General features: G+C 40.0%; 2 protein-coding genes across 2 annotated transcripts in view; one reads left to right on the forward strand and one right to left on the reverse strand.

Annotated features, from left to right (window-relative positions):
* Nucleotides 1-12,522, forward strand: part of LOC133452103 (excitatory amino acid transporter 5-like) — a 64,332-nt gene extending 51,810 nt beyond the window's left edge. Inside the window, exons 9-11 of the mRNA XM_061731302.1 lie at nucleotides 4,741-4,875; nucleotides 4,981-5,080; nucleotides 11,768-12,522. Coding sequence (XP_061587286.1) covers nucleotides 4,741-4,875; nucleotides 4,981-5,080; nucleotides 11,768-12,031 — 499 coding nt within the window. The 3' untranslated portion in view covers nucleotides 12,032-12,522. The remainder of the gene's footprint in view (nucleotides 1-4,740; nucleotides 4,876-4,980; nucleotides 5,081-11,767) is intronic.
* Nucleotides 12,523-18,937: 6,415 nt separating this feature from the next.
* scp2a (sterol carrier protein 2a) overlaps nucleotides 18,938-19,614 on the reverse strand; it is a 43,237-nt gene continuing 42,560 nt past the window's right edge. Inside the window, exon 16 of the mRNA XM_061731305.1 lies at nucleotides 18,938-19,373. Coding sequence (XP_061587289.1) covers nucleotides 19,278-19,373 — 96 coding nt within the window. The 3' untranslated portion in view covers nucleotides 18,938-19,277. The remainder of the gene's footprint in view (nucleotides 19,374-19,614) is intronic.

Here is a 19,614-nt window from a genome sequence, read left to right on the forward strand (position 1 = left end):
CAAATCCACCCATAATCAACAATAACTATATAATTTCTAGCTAATTTCTAATATGTAAGATGTTTGGATATTTTGATACATGTATTTTGTATTTTTTAATTTTTTTGGGCTCTAGTGGCCCTTTATTGGAGATGCAGACTGGAAAGGGGTAGATAGAGAGAGAACGGGGAAGACACGCAGCAAAGGTGCGCGGGCTGGATTCGAGGAGGACGGTAGCCTCAGTATATGAGCCGCCGCTTAACCCACTGCGCCACCGAGCGGCCCATGTATTTTGTATTTTATATTTTATTTTACACCAGGTGTTTTGAATAGATTTTTTTCTTTTCTATACCATGTGACCCCCTGGGGAGGCTTAAAATGGGGCGTCTTTTGTACCACATTTAGTCTGAAGAAGAGCAAAATTGCGCTCGAAACGTCACGTGACGTGTGATGTGCTAAATAAATCTGCACTGGGGAGCAAAAGTGTGCGGTCTCCTCTCTTGTTTTTCCTGAACTCGCACTTAAAAAATGATTTCTTTTTTTTTTATACTCAAATTTTATGGATTTTTTGCGGACAAGAATACGCACAAAGAACATTGACAGTGTCAGTGGGATACACATTTACCTGATACATCATCCATGCTTTTCCGGTTTCATTCAGACTCTCTAGTGGTGTCACTGTTGTGAGCCTTATATGATGTCCATTTGTCCCATTTTGTGTTAAATTGAGCTTGCTGGAGTCTCAGTATATGTGTGAGTTTCTCCATATTGAATATCTCCTCTATAATGTCCAACCAGTTCCTCAGAGTGGGAGGTTCCTCTTTGCACCACTTCTTAGTAACTGCCTTTTTTGCTGCAGCTAACAGAATTTTAACCAGATATCTGTCTTCAAATATAACATCTTCACTCGTGAAAGCACACAGATACAAAAAAAAAATGATTTCAATCAAAGTGAAACTCCAACAGCTCCTCAGAGAAGAGGAGGCGCCGACATGTGACCAATCCGGACAAATGTGAGAACAAACGCGGCGGCAGAAACGACTGGAGGTGTGCTGAGTGCAGCATGTAAATAAACGCAACATCCCCCATGAAGTTTAATTCTGAATTAATAAAGCTATTATGGGATTTGCTAAATTCTCATATATGTAAATGTCACACAGATTATGGCTCGTATGAGCTTCTTAGTCTGATCTGATTTCTGCTAAATCAGTCTCCAAGCTCTGGAGAGTCAACCGTTAGCAGGCGACCCGTCACCAGCACCCCGACTCCATGGTCCATCTCCGGGGCCGACCCCCCCCGGGCCGGCCAGGGTTTGAGGAGGACGGCCTGACCCTCCCCTGATTTGATGGCTGTAATATCAGTGAGAGCAGACCTGTCCTCGTGGCCACAGTCTGTGCGCAGTCCCCCATTATAATCCCCTGGTGGTAAAACCCATGTGACCTGTATTGCTCATCTCCTGTGTCACGCCAGAATTATAATAATTTTTCCTCTTCGTGCCCTGTCCCCGTGCCGTTTGGCTGCTGACCAGGCCCGCTCCTCCATCTGTGGACTGACCCAACCCCAACCCCGACGGCCCGCGGCCCGCAGGACAACGCCGTCCCTCAATCTCTCTGCTTTCACGTTAAATTCATCACATCCAAGCTCTGGGATCTTTAAAAGTCCAAAAACACAAGCGTTACATTCAGTACTCGAGTTGTAAAAAAAAATCAGGGGGGATGGTGGATTTTATCATATGGGGACAGATAATTTGTGCTGATTACAAATAATATAATATATTACAAATAATAGCAGTGACCAAAACACCTGCAGAAATACTGCAGGAATGACATAGCAGCAGTTAAATGCAGCCTTCTGTAAGCTTTAAATATCCACTGGGCTTACATCAAATACATCAAAACACAACAATAAAAAACACTTTTCTGAACTTATCAATATGACTCTGTCCTTCACAGGATAAGTAACATGGATCACTGCAAAAACTCACAATCATAACAAGAATATTTGTCTTATTTCTAGTTAAAATGTCTCATTTTAGTAAAAAAAATCTCATTACACTTAAAACAAGAGTCATCACTGGAAAAAACAACAATTTTCACCTGTTTCAAGTAGATTTTCACTTGAAATAAGTAGAAAAATCTGCCAGTGGAACGAGATGTTTTTGCTTGTAATAAGAAGATAAATCTTGTTCTAATGGCAGATTTTTCTACTTATTTCAAGTGAAAATGTACTTGAAACAGGTAAAAATTGTCATATAATTTATTTTTCTGGTGTTATTGTTCTGGTAATGACCCTAAATGTTGAAATAGCAGTAAAACCACATTCATTGATGAAATGACATAATGGATGGAAAGGAGGGATGGCAGTTTTACAGGGGGGATGATTTGGACCGTTTTTATTTCAGGAGGGATGCCATCCCCCCTCATCCCCCCTCAACTCCAGTACTGGTTATAATAATAACCGACGAGCTTAGCTGGCTGAAGTGCAGAATCTAGAATACATTTTTTTTTTTAATCAGTGTAATCACTAAACTGGAGATGACGTGTAAGAGAAGCAGGTTTGAGTTTCAGCTGCAGTGATGACACGCTCACCACCAACAGCAGCAAAAGCACACACACACACACACACACACACACACACACACACACACACACACGTTATATATGCAGAATATCACAATATATTAATAACACTATAATTATACTAATACACCATAATAGCACTAATAATACCATACATTAGTAATATATTTTCAGTCACTGCTATCATAATAATTCTACTAATGTGAATATCAATAATAAATTCACAGTCATATGGTCTGCAGCATTAGGTGAGCCTTAAAGGAGACCTATTATGGCATTTAATGTATATTTTAAACAGGCCTTGAATGTCTTAAAAACAATCTAAAGCTTGTTTTTTCTACATAAATCAGAAATTCAGCCTGTGGGCCCTGTCACTAGTTTTTCCGTTTCTAACCTCATTATCTATGCAGGATTCTGAGGGGCGGGGCTATGATAATGAGGCTCTGTGCTGATTGGCTGCCTGAATGACGTGTAGCAGGGGAGGGAACAAAGCCTCTCCGGGCAGAAGAGCAGCGGCTCCGTACACTATTAAAGTGTGTCCCATGCGAGCGAGCTTCAGTGACAAAATCAATTTCATTGCTTTATTTTTTTGTATTGGACTTGTCACGTCTGGTGTAAGGTGTGGACCCCAACGCAGGAGAGCAGGAGGCAGGAGTTCAACGAAAAAAGGGTTTATTTAACAAAAAAACTAACTAAAAGCGCTGCAGGGCAGGATGCAAAACAAGAACATGGACGTGGCTACAAAAACCTGACGAGGAAAACATGGAGGTAGAAACAGTACGGTCCGACAGGGAACAAGGGATTGACAAGACCAGATATACTCAGGGGATAACGAGACATGACGAGACACAGGTGCAGACAATCAGGGCAGATGGGACACAGGCGGGGCAAAACAGAAACTGAAAGACTGGGGGGGAAGAGTCAAACCCTGACAGGACTGTCCTAACTGGCCGCGAGTTTAACGGTTTAAGTGTGGACAGAGAGCGTCCGATGTCACGCAGCTCGACGTGATAGTCGGACGCTCTCATTCAGTTACACGGTGTAAACGGATCTTAAGCCTGAATTACGGTTCTGCGTTAAATCGACGCGTACCCTAGGCGTAGGCTCTGCGTTGGTGAAACGCGGAACCATAAATCTGCCTTTAGTTCCCTCGTCTTCACACTGATTCACACAGGAAGATTTAATTGAATTCTAAAGAGGTACACCACAGTTATTTACTCCGATTCCTCATCATTTCATTTCTTATGTTACAAGACAAATTAATCATGTTAACTGTAAAGAAATCACAACACTGAATTTTCACAAATGGCAACTTTATTGTTAAAAAAAATAAAACATAAGTTGTATATAAATAACATGCATGCACTATTGCTGGCTCAAGGAAGGACCGTGCGTCTTCTGAAGGTGTCGTTGAACAGATTCAGGTGCTTGGAAGATCTGAAACCATAGACAGAAAAAAAATGTATAACGGTACTAATAGAGCTCCGTAACACGGAGTAACACCGGAGCTAAGCTAAATACTTAGCCCATGCAAAGATCATACTCATAGACAAATATAAATAACATAAAAAATTAACGGCACTTACCGCTGACTCGTGTGCAGTTTCCGGGTCCGTACTGTTGGAACTGATCCTTTTATGAGGGTAAATGTCGACGCAAAACCTCATTTTTACTGTCCCTCGCTGTGGAAACAGCCACCTCTTCTAAACAATGGCTGACGCTCCGGCCGGCGGAGTTAGTTGTGGGCGTGTTTTCAGCAGCGGAGGAGACCTATGGAAATCTGGGCGGGAGCAGAATCTTATTGGCTCGTAGATCCACATGACACTGGACGGATCATCCAGGCGGCTGTACAGACACTGCAGAATTTGGTTGCTTTCCTCCTTCTCTGAGTTGGCAGGCTGAGGGGAGACCACTTTATATATGTTAAAGCAAGAAAAAACCTGTTTTTCATAATAGGTCCCCTTTAAGTCGTTTTTTAAAAGTGAATTTGTTTTGTGAGCGAGATATGTGAGGAGGTAAAGAGTTCCAGGACATCCAGAGCAATAGATAACTGAGTGTCTGAGTAGATATGAGAGTAGGTATGAGACACCCTCATCTTCAGAATGATCCATACCCAGGTTTAACTGCTTGTGACTCTTCCTGTACATCCCGTCATCCTCTGCTCCTCTCTCCGTCCTCTCAGCATTACCGCCACGGCCGCCAGCATCGGCGCCGCTGGAATCCCTCAGGCTGGACTGGTTACCATGGTGATCGTGCTGACTTCCGTGGGCCTGCCCACTGATGACATCACTCTCATCATTGCTGTTGACTGGGCTCTGTAAGTAAAGGCTCATCTCCCCCCTACGAATGGCTAAACGCGGCTGAAGTCATCCACATATTTCTGTTGTAATACCAACTTGTGACCCTTCACCTCGTCACGCAGGGATCGATTCAGGACCATGGTCAATGTGATGGGGGACGCGCTGGCCACGGGCATCATGGCTCACATCTGCAGGAAAGATTTTGTCAAAGAAGGAGAACAGGTGAGAGCAGCAGAGGCCAAACCAAACAAGTTTGATGAAACTATAACGAATGTGATAGATAAGCACGCACCTGTGAGAAAATCAACAGTTAGAGCCATCAACTCTCCATGGTTGGACAAAGAATTGAGAGAATACATGATTGAAAGAGATCAGGCAAAACAGATAGCTTTATCATCGTGCATTAAGTCAGATTGGCAAGTTTATTGTAAATTAAGAAATTTTGTTACTAAACTAAATGAGAGAAAGAAAAAAAGTACTATGGTAATATTATTCATGAAATTAAACACGATAGCAAAAGATTATGGAGCACTTTAAGTTATTTAATTAAAGGCAATACTATATACCATCTTATTCACTAAACCTAAAGACATTGCAAATCATTTAAATAATTATTTTATAAGTAAAATAGAGAAACTTAAGAGAACTGTACAGCATAATAACACTGAGCTAGCGGTTAGATTAGTAAATCAGATAATGGAGCATAAAGACTGTATTTTTAATTTTAAAAATGTTACTGCATCAAAAGTTGGGTTAATGTTAATGACATGCAAAAATAAACCACCTGGAGTTGATTTTCTTGATGAAAGACTGCTCCAGCTTATTGTTTCTATTGTTGCTCCAGTGATTACACATATAATTAATTTATGTTTTACAGAAAATAAATGGGGAGATGGAAAATTACAAAAATTATACCTATACCAAAAAATAAAAAGTTGCAGTTTTCTGAGTCTAACAGTAGACCAATAAGTTTATTACCTATTTTGAGTAAAATAATGGAGAGAATTGTGTTTGAACAAATTCAGTTTTATTTTTCAAAGAATAATTTATTTACTGATTTCCAGCACGCAAACAGGGAAAAATACTCCACAGCAACAGCCTTAACTCAGATGGTGAATGACTGGTATAATAATTTCAAACAAAAGAAAATTATTGGAGCTATTTTTTTTCTAATGGGGATTTTAATAAAATAAAAAAACTAACTAACAAAACCAGCGGACCCAGATCAGACCAGGGGTCACCGACTATATTTTAAAGAGGGCCAGAATTTTACCGGAGAGTCACCTTGGGGGCCGGACCCTCAAATAGAAATTAAATAAAAATCAAATTTTGGCATAACATTATTATTTGATGTTTATTGTTTTTTAGTTTTTTTTCATTTCATTACAAAACTGAAGGCATTTTTAGCCTTTATGAGTCTCCTATCACCTAAACCAGTGGTTCCCAGCCTGGGGTCCGCGCCCCCCCCTCTCTGGGGGGGGCGCGAAACTTTGTCTGCTTTGAAATTATGCAGTTGTAAAAATGATATTTGCGAATGAGTCATTCATAAGATATTGTTAGGAATAATTTATGAATGTCTTGAATATTTTTTGTGTTTTTTTATACACTGGTGACAAACAGGAAATGATTTCAGTCCTTTATTATATCATTACTCAACATTTAATCTACTCCGACAGGTTGTTAAAGGAAAAATGTTAAACATGTTGGTCTCATATTAAAAGAGACATTTTTCAGAAATATTTTTATGTCCTTTTATGTCCTTTTATGTCCTTTTGTGCGGATTTTATACATTGGTGACATTGGAGAAAAACAAAGTCATATGTATACTGAGTAAACCAAAGAGAAATGTATCAAAAAAACATAATTAATGTTCTTTTTTTCAATTAAAGACTATTTTGGTGCTGGTAGGGGTCGGGGGGCCCGGCTGGTCTTAGACACAAGTAGGGGGGGAAACAAGGAAGAAAGGTTGGGAACCACTGACCTAAACCACAGTCATCCACCAGGAGTGATAGAGATATTTTGCCTCAACTCAATTAAGTCAACTTTATTTATAGAGCACTTGAAAAACAAACACCACGGAATTGATAGGAAAAGTCTTCTTAACTCAAGTAAAATGGCTCTCAAAGGCCATGAAATGAAAAGTTGATGTGGAAAACAGATCCTTTAACGATGACTGGACAGAACATTTTGCATTTATCATGCCAGCCTTCTGAAATGCGTCACCTGTTTGCCTCATTTGCAGCGAAACTGTTGCTGTTGCAAAAGAATATAACCTGCGCCGTCACCACAACACTAAACATACAAATTTCAAGGATTCATATCCTCTCAGAGAAGAATCCAGTCGCCGGCCGGATTGGATGGTTCGGTGGGCCGGATTACGCCAGCGGGCCGCCAGTTGATGATCACTGGTGTACTCCCATACTCACGTCCCGTTTAAGGGACAGAAAAACCGGTATTTGGATGAAAACGGAATGTGAAAATTATTTGTAGTGTTTCTCTTTTTTCTGGGAACCATAATACAACTCCATTTCCACAAACAGTGTGGAAATAAAAATGAATGCAATCCCCTCCTCCTCTTACAAGCTGAGGAAACCAGCCGCAGAGGTTTGGGGACACAAATACTATCTGTTCTTGTCTGGTAGTCATCTTCGTCATACTTCTAACGTCACGATGAGCCAAAGGTTTTAAGTTAAAAGCTGCACTGGGGGCAGGTCAATCCAGCACAGATGCAGCATTGTGTTGCTGAATGATGTCTGTCCTGAAGGAGACAGTGTGGGTGGGAGCACACGTGTATACAGGACTGTCTCAGAAAATTAGAATATTGTGATAGTTATTTATTTTCTGTAATGCAATTAAAAAAACAGAAATGTCATAGATTTTGGATTCATTACAAATCAACTGAAATATTGCAAGCCTTTTATTATTTTAATATTGCTGATTATGGCTTACAGTTTAAGATTAAGATTCCCAGAATATTCTAATTTTTTGAGATAGGATATTTGAGTTTTCTTAAGCTGTAAGCCATGATCAGCAATATTAAAATAATAAAAGGCTTGCAATATTTATAAATAAATAAATGTATAAATCACAATATTCTAATTTTCTGAGACAGTCCTGTATATTGTACATTTCAGCATTCAAAGCATCCACGTGCTATCAAACATAAAGACTTTGAAACTTTGCCTGCATGATAGGCAGGGTGGTCCCTCATCTTTTAGTGCAGAGATTTAGAATTTCACTTTAAATGACCACAGGTTTTGTCAGTCCCTTATAAAAGGCAACGTTTTAGGATAATGTTCACATTTGGCTTTTTTTTTTTTTTTTGCATGAAAGGACTTTAACCTGCATTTGTGATGACGTGGTGAACTTAGTGATTTCAGGAGGCGTTCCTTTGGTGATTTCTATCACTGAATCAGCTCTGTTTTTAATGTTTTTCTGCAGTACAGATGCAGAGTAGGGATTCATCAGTTCAGTCCCAGACATAGAGATTTCTTCAGACTCTCTTGATGAATATGTGCAGTAGATGATAAGATATCCGTTCAAGTCTATGCAATTTTATTTAAATAAATGTTATTGTGAGACTTTTTTACAATTTTGAAGGGCAGCCTTTTTGCAAATGGAGAACAGAGTCTGCCTTTCTCCTAAACAATCCTTTGTGGCCAAACATGTCACTCACATGTTGCCCTTGTGATGTGCAATTTCAGAAAAGGAGAGAAAATGAAGGAATAAATAACTATACATCTTCTTGTTATGCACGTTGCATGAGCAAGAAAATCTCAATGTTGTATTAGCATGTGAAAAAAATGGTTCTTGAAGCCAAGGACACGTATTACCTATATGTTATGTTAGATATGTTCAAACAGCATCTTTAGTTGAAGAGAATTCCAACTGTTGAAACTTGAATCAGAAATACACAAATCTTTTGCATATTTTCTGAGGGGAAAATTCAGGCCCTGTTTTACATCACCAATGTCAACAAGATGTTTGAATATCAAAATCCTGACAATTCTACCTACAAACGCCATCAACACTCTGCCTTGAGCAATTCTTCCACTACTTTCTGTAAAAGCAATATTAGCCTTAAATCATAAAGGTTCAGTATGTGTTGTACGACTTCTCCAGACAGAAAATTATACAGAAAAATAAGTGAAAAGTACAACATTCTCATTAAAACTTTGCTTGAAGCAGAAATGTTCCCACAAAACTTCGTCCACGTCAACTTGTCATCTATGATCTCAACCAAACATTAACATCTTTCATCATCTCTGACCCACAAAATGGTCTATTCTTTTGACCTGTTATTTAACACCAGTTTTCTACTAATTTAAAGGTAACATTCCTTTTGAGCCATCAAAACAGGCTTTAAAATATAACAGGAACTGACCAAACTGTGACAAAATGTCAGAACTTTTTATTTGTTTTTTTTTTTTATTATTATTTATTTTAAACATGTTGTAGCCATCAAATTCAAAATGAGCTAAAATTTTGAATAAAACTTTTTTAACATTCTGTTATGAATAAAATACAGGTTGATGAGGTTTGGATATCGCTGCACTTTAAACACCTTTGTGGTATTTATTTTATTTATTTATTCATTTATTTTGACACGGTTGGAGATGAGGTGACAAACTTCCTCCATTCCGTTGTTTTTCAACTTTTTTAACCTTTGCTCCCTTACTACAAATACGGAAGAGTATTAGGGCCAGGCAGGAGAAAAAAATAAAAATAATATTTTAGAGGAGGAAGATTTTTTTTTCATTATGCACTTCGAGAAAAAAGTTGAGATGTCGAGATTAAAGTTGAAATGTCGAGAAAAAGTCAAAATTTCGTGAATAAAGTTGAAGTACAAGAAAAAAGGGGAAATAAAGTTGAAATTTTGAGAAAAAAGGTGAAATTTCAACTTTATTCTTGAAAGTGGCTCCTTTGGACAAAAGCGGTAGTGCTTTACCAGAAAGAACACTACGTTTCCCATGAGCACCAGCGCGTTCTGCCGGAAAGATCCTGTCCCCGTCACGTGCATTTGTTTTGATAGTGAATGAAGACGGGATGGACTTTCAAAACTACTTTTCTGTTTCACCAAGTGAACAGACGGAACGCAAAAAAAAAGATGTTAAACTGCTGGAAAGGAACTTAAACAAGGAAGCCAGGGAGCGGTATATGGAGAAAATAATGATTATTAACGATCTGGATCCATATGAAATCCCTATCAAAGAGTGGAGCTCCGATGAAGATTTATTGCCGCAGTTCTGCACAACCCACGTCTTACTACCTTGTTTAGGAGTGTTTGGCAGCTGCTTTGGTAAATGTTTGACTCTCCATGTGTTTCAATAAATTTGTACAATAGTACAACATAAGCCGCTTTTGCACTAGGACTTACTTGGCCCGACTCGGCTCGGCGCGGCTTTACACGGCACCACACGTGTGTTTTCGCACTGCCAGGATAGAAGTGGGGGGGGGGTGAAGCGGCTGTGACGTACTCGATTGCGCAGCACCTTTGTTTGTGTCGGTGCAGATGAGAAATCAGCTGGAGCCGGGAGCGGCTGAGAAAAAAACAGCCCGTCTACATCGCTTTTTTAATTTTTTCTCGACAGCCACCAGGTTTATGAACATCTGCACCTCAGAGTTGGATCACCAAACAGACGTTTTTGCTGTATGATAAAATCGCCGCGAGTCGCCTCGCACTGACTCCCGCTTCCTGATTCAAACGTTTGATGGCCCCGCCCCCCGACCAATCAGTGGCGCGGAGGGTGGTGACCTCAGAAATAGTCCCGGCTCAGCCCGCTATAGAACCTCACTGAAATGGTTACAGAAAAAGGTATCGGCTTGGAGCGGCTCTACCCGTCTCAGCCCTAATGCAAAAGCGCAAAACGGGTAGAACCGAGCTAAGGTGATACTAGTGCAAAAGCGGCAATACAGTACATGTTTTGTATTACTCTTACTTTTCTTTTTTTTGACTGCTATATTATGCTGAAGAGGCTCTGAGGCGTGAGCAATATTTTTGTTTTCCTCGTGAGATAATTTTTTTCCTCTGCAGCTACAAATAGAGTTAATATAAACTAGTTTTATCTGAAGATTGGGGTTAATCGCACCGCACAGAGCTGGCCAGCAACTGCGTTTAGCTGGAGAAGAATCGGGAATAAAACCCGTGTTTTGATCCGACCCGGTCTGTGTGCGTGTTAGTTTGTTCACTGTGGAAGGTTATGTTTGGTCGTTACAGCCGCGATCCAACCGAGCCGACGACTCTTTCACTCTTTTACTCTGTTATATCAGATACTTGGTCGGCCTCCGTGGTTCTTCCTCCAAGCAGGAAACCGGTGAAAAGTTAAACCATTAGCGATCTTTTCCCCACGTCTGTTGTGTGGAGCTGCTGCAGCTACAACACAGCAACGGGTTACCAGCTTCTGCGGAGCTCTGAGCTCCAAGCCCCGCCCATTTTCATCTCGACTGCGAATTGGGAAGGAGGGGGAAGTGACGTATGCCGTAAAGCAGTCAAAGCCGTAAAAATGTGTAGTTTTTTAGTGTGGCAGGGTTCCTACCATGCTCCTCAAAGTTACATAGTGCCAGTGAAGGTGATACAGACCCCTCAAACCATGACAGAGGTTCATTAAACCTGTTGGAAGTTGATCTACCATCACAATGATGATGATGAAATATTAGATTAAGGTGGAAAAGTTACATAGTGCTGCATTAATCTCAACATTTCGACTTTTTTCTCGAAGTGCACAATAAAAAAAATCTTCCCCTCTCAAATATTTTTTCTCCTGCATGGCCCTAATACTCTTCCGTACGTTATATATACTTTATAATTCAGCATCAAATCTTTTTTTTTTTCCTACAGGTGCTTTGAAAACAAACAAAAGAACTGTTTCTAGCTGGTTCTGACGCGGTTGGTCTTCTTGTGTCCACCAGGTGCCCCTGATATGTGAAACTAAACCCATGATCAGCATCCAGCAGATGATGACGTACCAGAACCAGAAGAACGGGGGCTACCAGCCTCCGCCGGGCGGCAAGCAGGACCACCTGTCCCCGGACGTGGCTCGCCTGATCCAGCTGGAGGAGGGGATCCGACCGGTGGAGAAGAAGAAGCACGCTCACGCCTCTCATCACAAGAGAGAGCACAGGGACAAGGACCACTGCGCTGTGGACATGAACGGGCTGGAGACTAATGTTTAAAAGCAGCCGCTCTGCCAAAGCTCCTGATACACCTGCAGCTGCTGAACAGCAGCAGAAAAACCACCAACAACAACCACCGTCAGTCCAGGTGACTGCTGTAGTTCACGCGCTTCTCCCCTCCGAGAACGGGAGAGGCACCAAAGTGGGAGCGTACAGAAAGAAGAAAAAAAAAAAGACATTTTTTTACTACATAACCTATATAATGACCCACTTTTGATTGTTTTTTTTTCTTTTGTATATAATTACAACACCAAACCAAGAAAAAGTTGTGACAGTATGAAAAATCATCAGTAATTCTTAATTTACAGTAATTCTCTGTCTTGTATTTCTTTGCAGGCAGTGAGAAAACTAGAAAAGTAATGATTTGCATCATCAGTATAATCTGATTTGTCGTTATATATGGAGCCAAATCAAGGCCAAAAGTTTTGCTAATTTGAAAATAAAATTTGAACCTGAAAAATTATTTTTTATAGTCTCTTTTTTTCGGTATCAGATCTTTTTTTCAGTTTCAGAACTTTTTTTTCAGTTTCACAACTTTTTTTTCAGTTTCAGATCTTTTTTTTTCCAGTTTCAGATCTTTTTTTTTTCAGTTTCAATTTTTTTTTTCAGTTTCAGACTTTTGGCCCCGATGTGGCGTAGGGGGCGTGGCATCAACTGAGAGGGGCGTGGCATCATGAGTGACAGCAGAACAGAGAAGGCGGGGGACGTTCCTCAGTCATGTTGCCTTCAGGAAACGTAGGTTGCAGAAGTTATCAGTAGAAGTATGATTCAACACTGTATATACACTATATTCACGTGATTGGCAGTGGAAAAAACTGATACTAGTGACACATTTCTGTTTAAAAAGCTGTTTTAGACCGTACTTGGCACCAATCGCAGTATAAAAGCAATAAACTATGCCAGACTGTACAGTTCAACAGCCACACTTTAAAGTTTGACATTTCCTTAACTTCTGCAACCTACGTTTCCTGAAGCCAACATGACTGAGGAACGTCCCCCGCCTTCTCTGTTCTGCTGTCACTCATGATGCCACGCCCCTCTCAGTTGATGCCACGCCCCCTACGCCACATCGGGGCCAAAAGTCTGAAACTGAAAAAAAAATCTGAAACTGAAAAAAAAGATCTGAAACTGAAAAAAAAAATGTGAAACTGAAAAAAAAGATCTGAAACTGAAAAAAAAAGATCTGAAACTGAAAAAAAGATTTGAAACTGAAATAAAAAGTTCTGAAACTGAAAAAAAGATCTGATACCGAAGAAAAAAAAATTGAAACTGTAAAAAAGAATTTTCAGGTTCAAATTTTATTTTCAAATTAGCAAAACTTTTGGCCTTGATTTGGCTCCATAGTTATACATCCATTTTGTAACGGTTCAGGTCTGCAGCACAAACAAAGCTGGACAGTAGAGCTGGGACAGTCAGGCTGAGAGCCCCCTCTTCCTCCTCCATCCTGCCTTCGTTACAGTACGTGTGTAGAGTGTGGTGTTGCTTGTTAAACAAACGTGGGTCTGAAATCTCAATGTACTTTTTGTCCACAATGCTGCCATCTCAGATGAGTAAATAGTGTAAATAAGCTTTGCCAAGGGCACTGATGCCACAGAGCCTGGCTCTCGTCTCCAGCTGTTGCCGGAAACAGACCCGACGGGTCTTTTCACCATTGGTCTAAAACGTGCCGCATCAATACAGATAAAACTAAATAAAACCGATCCGGAATACTAGTTAAAAGAGCTCGCTTTTGTACCGTCTTTAGTAAAGCGTTAGAGGAAGAATCAATGTTTTATTCTTTTTTCCATACTGTCCCATCTTTCTCCGACTGGGTGACGTGTCAGAGATGTGTTATTTCTAGACAACACATTTGATTATATATATATATATATATATATATATATATATATATATATATATATATATATATATATATATACATATATATATATATATATATATATACATATGATTAACACAGGCCCCCTTTCCTCTGTGACTCAGGAAAACCGACAGGCGTTATACTCAAAATCTTACCAGGAATATTTGTCTTATTTCTAGTTAAAATATCTCATTTTTAGTCAAAAAAATCTCTTTACACTTAAAAAAAAGACTCATCACTGGAAAAATAACTTGTTATTTGACAATTTTCACCTGTTTCAAGTAAATTTTCACTTGAAATAAGTAGAAAAATCTGCCAGTGGGACAAGATTTATCTTCTCATTACAAGCAAAAAAATGTTGTTCCACTGGCAGATTTTTCTACTTATTTTAAGTGAAAATCTACTTGAAACAGGTGAAAATTGTTGTTTTTTCCAGTGATGAGTCTTGTTTTAAGTGTAATGACATTTTTTTTTTGACTAAAAATGACACATTTTAACTAGAAATAAGACAAATATTCTTGTTAAGATTTTGAGTTTTTGCAGTGTAAAATATTTCTTTTTATCTGATCTGGATTGTTTCAGCAAATATTGAGTGGAGTCTGGGTATTTTTTTGACTTATTTATTTTCAGGTCTCTGTGTTCCTTATGATGAATCTGAGACGAAATGTTGACGGTTTAGATCAATTTTACATTTCAGTCATATTCCAACAAAAGGGACGATGCGGTACGAAATAGCACGATTTAGATACGGCAAGAGTCATCATTTAAAACCTTGTACGCAACAGCTATGGAGGACGTGAACGTCTTTCTTTTTTTCTTTTTTTTTTCAGAAAAAAACCCAAATTTGTTTTGTGGTATTAATTTCCTCAGCAGCACTTTCCCTAACACCCGTCTTCTCTGCCTTGTGTTCCCGAGCCTTCCCCGGTCCTCCGCTTCAGAAAGGCAGTCGTGCAAAGCAAAAGAAATGATGATGAAGATCACATGAAAAAAAAAAAAAAAAAGAGAAACTTTTGGCCCCATGGATGAAGTGATGTCAGGTTGTCTTTGCATCCCCTCTGCATTCCCTCTTTGCCTTAAATGACCAAAGGAGGAGCATTTGGGAATTAGCTTTTTTGCTGAAACCGCTGCAATAAGTCAACGATCAAACTGAACTCTATGAACTCAATGTTCAAAAGATAAAAAAAATAATTATAACACTAATAAATGTAGATGTTATTAAAATGTCAGTATGTTTTAAAAGCTGCCATTCTGTATTTGTCTAATAAGCATTTTATTGTAAAAATGTATCAAAATATACAAATTCTGTATAATGAAGAGAAAAGAAAATTATATCGAAATATAAAGATGATGCTTGTGTGTTTTTGTTTTTGTTGTCGTTGGGATATGAGACTAAACACTGAGAATGAGCCACAAAAGGCTGTTACTGGTTCTTTGACCACGGCAGGGACACGTCAAACTAGGCTTGCCACCCGTCCCTTGAAATACTGAATTGTTACGTAATTGGGAATTAAAAGTTGCGTTCCGTATTGAACCAATACAGACACATATTATGCTCTTATTTATTGATGTCATAATCTACAGGTGAAGGTTGGAAAATTTGAATATACTTATATTTGAATAAAACTTCATTAGTAGTAAATTCAACTAAAGGTGAAACAAATATATTATTACCCACCACATTGAAAGTGAGATATTTCAAGCCTTTATTTGTTATAATTTTGGTGATTATGGCTCACAGTTTATGAAAACCCTAAATAAAAAATCTCTATATTATGAAATCAATAAACAATTCAATCATCAAAATTATAACAAATAAAGGTTTAACATATCTTGCTTTGCATGTAATGAGACTATGTAATATATTAGTTTCACCTTTTAAATTGAATTATTGAAATAAATTAACTTTTACACCATAATCTTCACCTATAGGCTATATTCTACATCTGGGCTGATGTGGACATATATATGTTTAACATATATAAAGTGGTCTCCCCTCAGCCTGCCAACACAGAGAAGGAGGAAAGACACGAAATTCTGCAGTGAGTGTACAGCCGCCCGGCTGAATCTTCCAGTGTCATGTGATTTCTACGAGCCGTTCAGAATCTGCTCCCGTCGTGAGTCTTGACAGGAGCAGATTTCCATAGGTCTCCTCTGCTGCTGAAACCACGCCCACAACTAACTCAGCCGGCCGGAGCTTCAGCCATTGTTACCCCTTTTACACCAAGCTGGTTCCAGGGCTGGTGCTAGTGCTGGTGCTAGAGCCGGTTCGCGGTTGGTTCTAAGTAAGAACCGTTTGCTTTTACACAAGCTGGTGCTGCCCAGCAGCTGGCCAGAGAGCCACGTCATCACGTCACCACTCCCCCTCGTTTTCATCCCTAACCTGATCAGGAAGCTGAGAGCCAAAAGCTGTTTTAATTTCAGGTGTAACGCTGTTAATATGCCACTTTATTAGTTATATTATTATTATATATATTAGTTTTAATATTTTTTCAGGTAAAGTAACCTGTAAGATCCCCAACCTGGGCTCAGTTTATCCAAATAACGCCTGTTAAGAAATTTGCTCTGAAAATTTTGGGATTTCTGCCTGCCGGCTCCGGAGCTGATTTATGGTTCCGCGTTAAATCGACGCAGAGCCTACGGCGTAGGGTACGGCGTACGGCGCCCGTCGCCGCAGGCTCTGCGTCGATTGTCACACCATATGAGGAAGCCGAGAGTTAAAAGCTGTTTTAGCGCTGTTAATATGGCACCTTATTAAGTTTTAATATTTTTTTCAGGCGTAAAAGTAACTGTTAAGATCCCCTACCTGGGCTCAGTTTATCCAAATAACGCCTGTTAAGTAATTTGACTCGAGAGCCGGCAGCCCCCGGCAGTTCCTACGAAACATACGCCGTAGGCTCTGCGTTGGTGTAACGCGGAACCAGAACCGCGGGCTGGGAGGCGTCCCCGCGGGCCAGGAATCTTTATTAAATAAATGGATCGAGCTGCCGCTGCATCGGCGGGCTCCGTGCCCGCAGATGCAGCGGCAGCCTCGCGTCCAAGCGTCCCAGGGCTGGAACGCTTCCCCGTGGGCTCGGACGCGAGGCTGCCGCTCCATCAGCGGGCACGGAGCCCCCCGACGTTACTGTTGGTGGATTGTACCGTAGACCACTGCTGCTTCTGTTTTACATCCATTATTAAATAGATGGATGTAATAATAAAAGAGTCTGCTAACTTAACCGCCGTCTTCAACGCTGCGTTGTTTAAAAACGGCGCTCTTCCGTGTTTGTTCTGCTTTGGTTGTTCAGTAACACCGTCCACCGCCCCCGACGTAAAGCAGTTCTTACGCCTGGCCCAGCAACCAAAGAGGGCTGGTGTAGCACCAGTTTTGAGAGCCAGGAGCCGGCGCTTAGGCTGTGTAAAACCAAAGAACTGGTGCTAAGTCTGGCTCTAGCCCAGAACCAGCCCTGGAACCAGCTTGGTGGAAAAGGGGTATGTTTGGAAGCGGTGGCTGTTTCCACAGCAGGGACAGGTTTTGCATCAACACTTACCCTCATAAAAGGATCAGTACCAACAGTACGGACCCGGCAACTGCACACGAGTCAGCGGTAAGTGACGTTATTTTTTTATGTTATATATATTTGTCTACAAGTATGATCTTTGCATGGGCTAAGTATTTAGCTTAGCTCCGGAGCTGCTCACCAGACCGGTGAGGAGCCCCGGTGGCTCCAGTGTTCCCTAACGGAGCCACTCACTCGTTAGGTAACACCGGTGCTCTATTAGTACCGTAATACATTTATTTCTGTTTATGGTTTCAGATCTTCCAAGCACCTGAAGCTTCAACGACACCTTCAGAAGATGCACGGTCCTTCCTTGAGCCAGCAATAGTGCATAAATGTTTTTTATATACAACTTATGTTCTTTTATTTTTTTAACAATAAAGTTGCCATTTGTGAAAATTCAGTGTTGTGATTTCTTTACAGTTAACATGATTCATTTGTCTTGTAACATAAGAAATGAAATGATGAGGAATCAGAGTAAATAACTGTGGTGTACCTGTTTAGAATTCAATTAAATCTTCCTGTGTGAATTAGTGTGAAGCAGAGTCCTGCACTGGGTAGGGTACCTGCAAAAACAGCTGATTTGCGGGTGGTTTTTAAAAAAATAAAAAATCCCGGGTTCGAATCTGGTTTTAAAAAATAGCATGCGGGCCGCATGCTATTTTGGAAAACCCAGTGCAGGACTCTGGTGTGAAGACGAGGTGACCCATTCCCTCTTCAGGGAACTAAAGGCTGATTTATGGTTCTGCGTTACACCAACGCAGAGCCTACGGCGTAGGGTACGTGTCGATTTAACGCAGAACCGTAATTCAGGCTTTAAGATCCGTTTACGGCGTGTAACTGAATGAGAGCGTCAGACTATCACGTCGAGCTGCGTGACATCGGACGCTCTCTGTCCACACTGAAACCGTTAAACTCACGGCCAGTTAGGACAGTCCAATACAAAAAAAATAAAGCAATGGAATTTATTTTGTCGCCGAAGCTCCTTCGCATGGGACACGTTTTGTGTACGCAGCCCCTGCTCTTCTGCCCGGAGAGGCTTTGTTCCCTCCCCTGCTACACGTCATTCAAGCAGCCAATCAGCACAGAGCCTCATCATCATAGCCCCGCCCCCTCAGAATCACTCACAGATAAAGAGGTTAGAAACGGTAAAACTAGAGACACGGCCCACAGGCTGAATTTCTGATTTATGTAGAAAAAAAAAGCTTTAGATTGTTTTTAAGACATTCAAGGCATATTTAAAATATACATTAAATGCCATAATAGGTCCTCTTTAAAAACAAATAGATACACATTAAATTACTTTAATGTACTCGTAATGGTACAAAACTGTTGAAAGACAGAATTGGGGGCGTTTTTATTTTCAATTCTAGAAATCCTCCGAACAAAGCTGAGCGTCCAGAGTTGACTGGAGGTGAACCAAGATGGTATGCTGGGTTAAAATAAACCAACACATTGAAGTAAAAAACTATTATAACATTAAAAAACAAAGCCAACAAGTGAAAATGGTCCATTTAATGTCCATTTTTATTTAAATTAGTAAAAAAATTAGGTCATTTCTAGCATTTACAGATTCTTTGGAGTTATTTATCAAAACAGTTAAGGATCAAAACATGTTTTAGACCAAAAGCAGCATCATTACATAGAAATTCAGGAGGATTTACAGAGTAGCATGTCAGCTCATTTCCACTCCCCAAAACTCACTGATGCTTCAAAATTCAGGCTGAAAACATCAGACACAAGTATCAGGAGCGCTGCCTCACAGACTGGACCTCAGCAGCAGGCACATTATCTCAGGTTTTAAATCACGTGCTGAGTAGCTGAATTAACTGAACAAAGAGCTCAAGTCTCACAACTTGGATTTCCCCGACGCGACTTGGAGATGTTGCAGCTTCATCGCCATGCCCATGTTTCCTGTGATCTTCAGTTTCCCTTTGAAGAACGCCTGTCGTGACAGCAAATAGGGGAAAAAGGAATTAAAAAAAAAAAATACGTTCATATAATAATTTCATCACTAAAACATGCAATTCTGATTCTTTTAACCGTTGATACATTTCAAAGTGCAAAGTGATGTTTGCTCATGTGCTGTATGTTTGAAACACTTTGTAACATATTTACAAAAAGGTGCTGTGCAAATACAAAATATTTCAACAATTATTATCAAAAACGGTTTAACTGTTCTGTAT

Source organism: Cololabis saira, chromosome 10 (genome assembly GCF_033807715.1).
Source record: "Cololabis saira isolate AMF1-May2022 chromosome 10, fColSai1.1, whole genome shotgun sequence".
Lineage (NCBI taxonomy): Eukaryota > Metazoa > Chordata > Actinopteri > Beloniformes > Belonidae > Cololabis > Cololabis saira.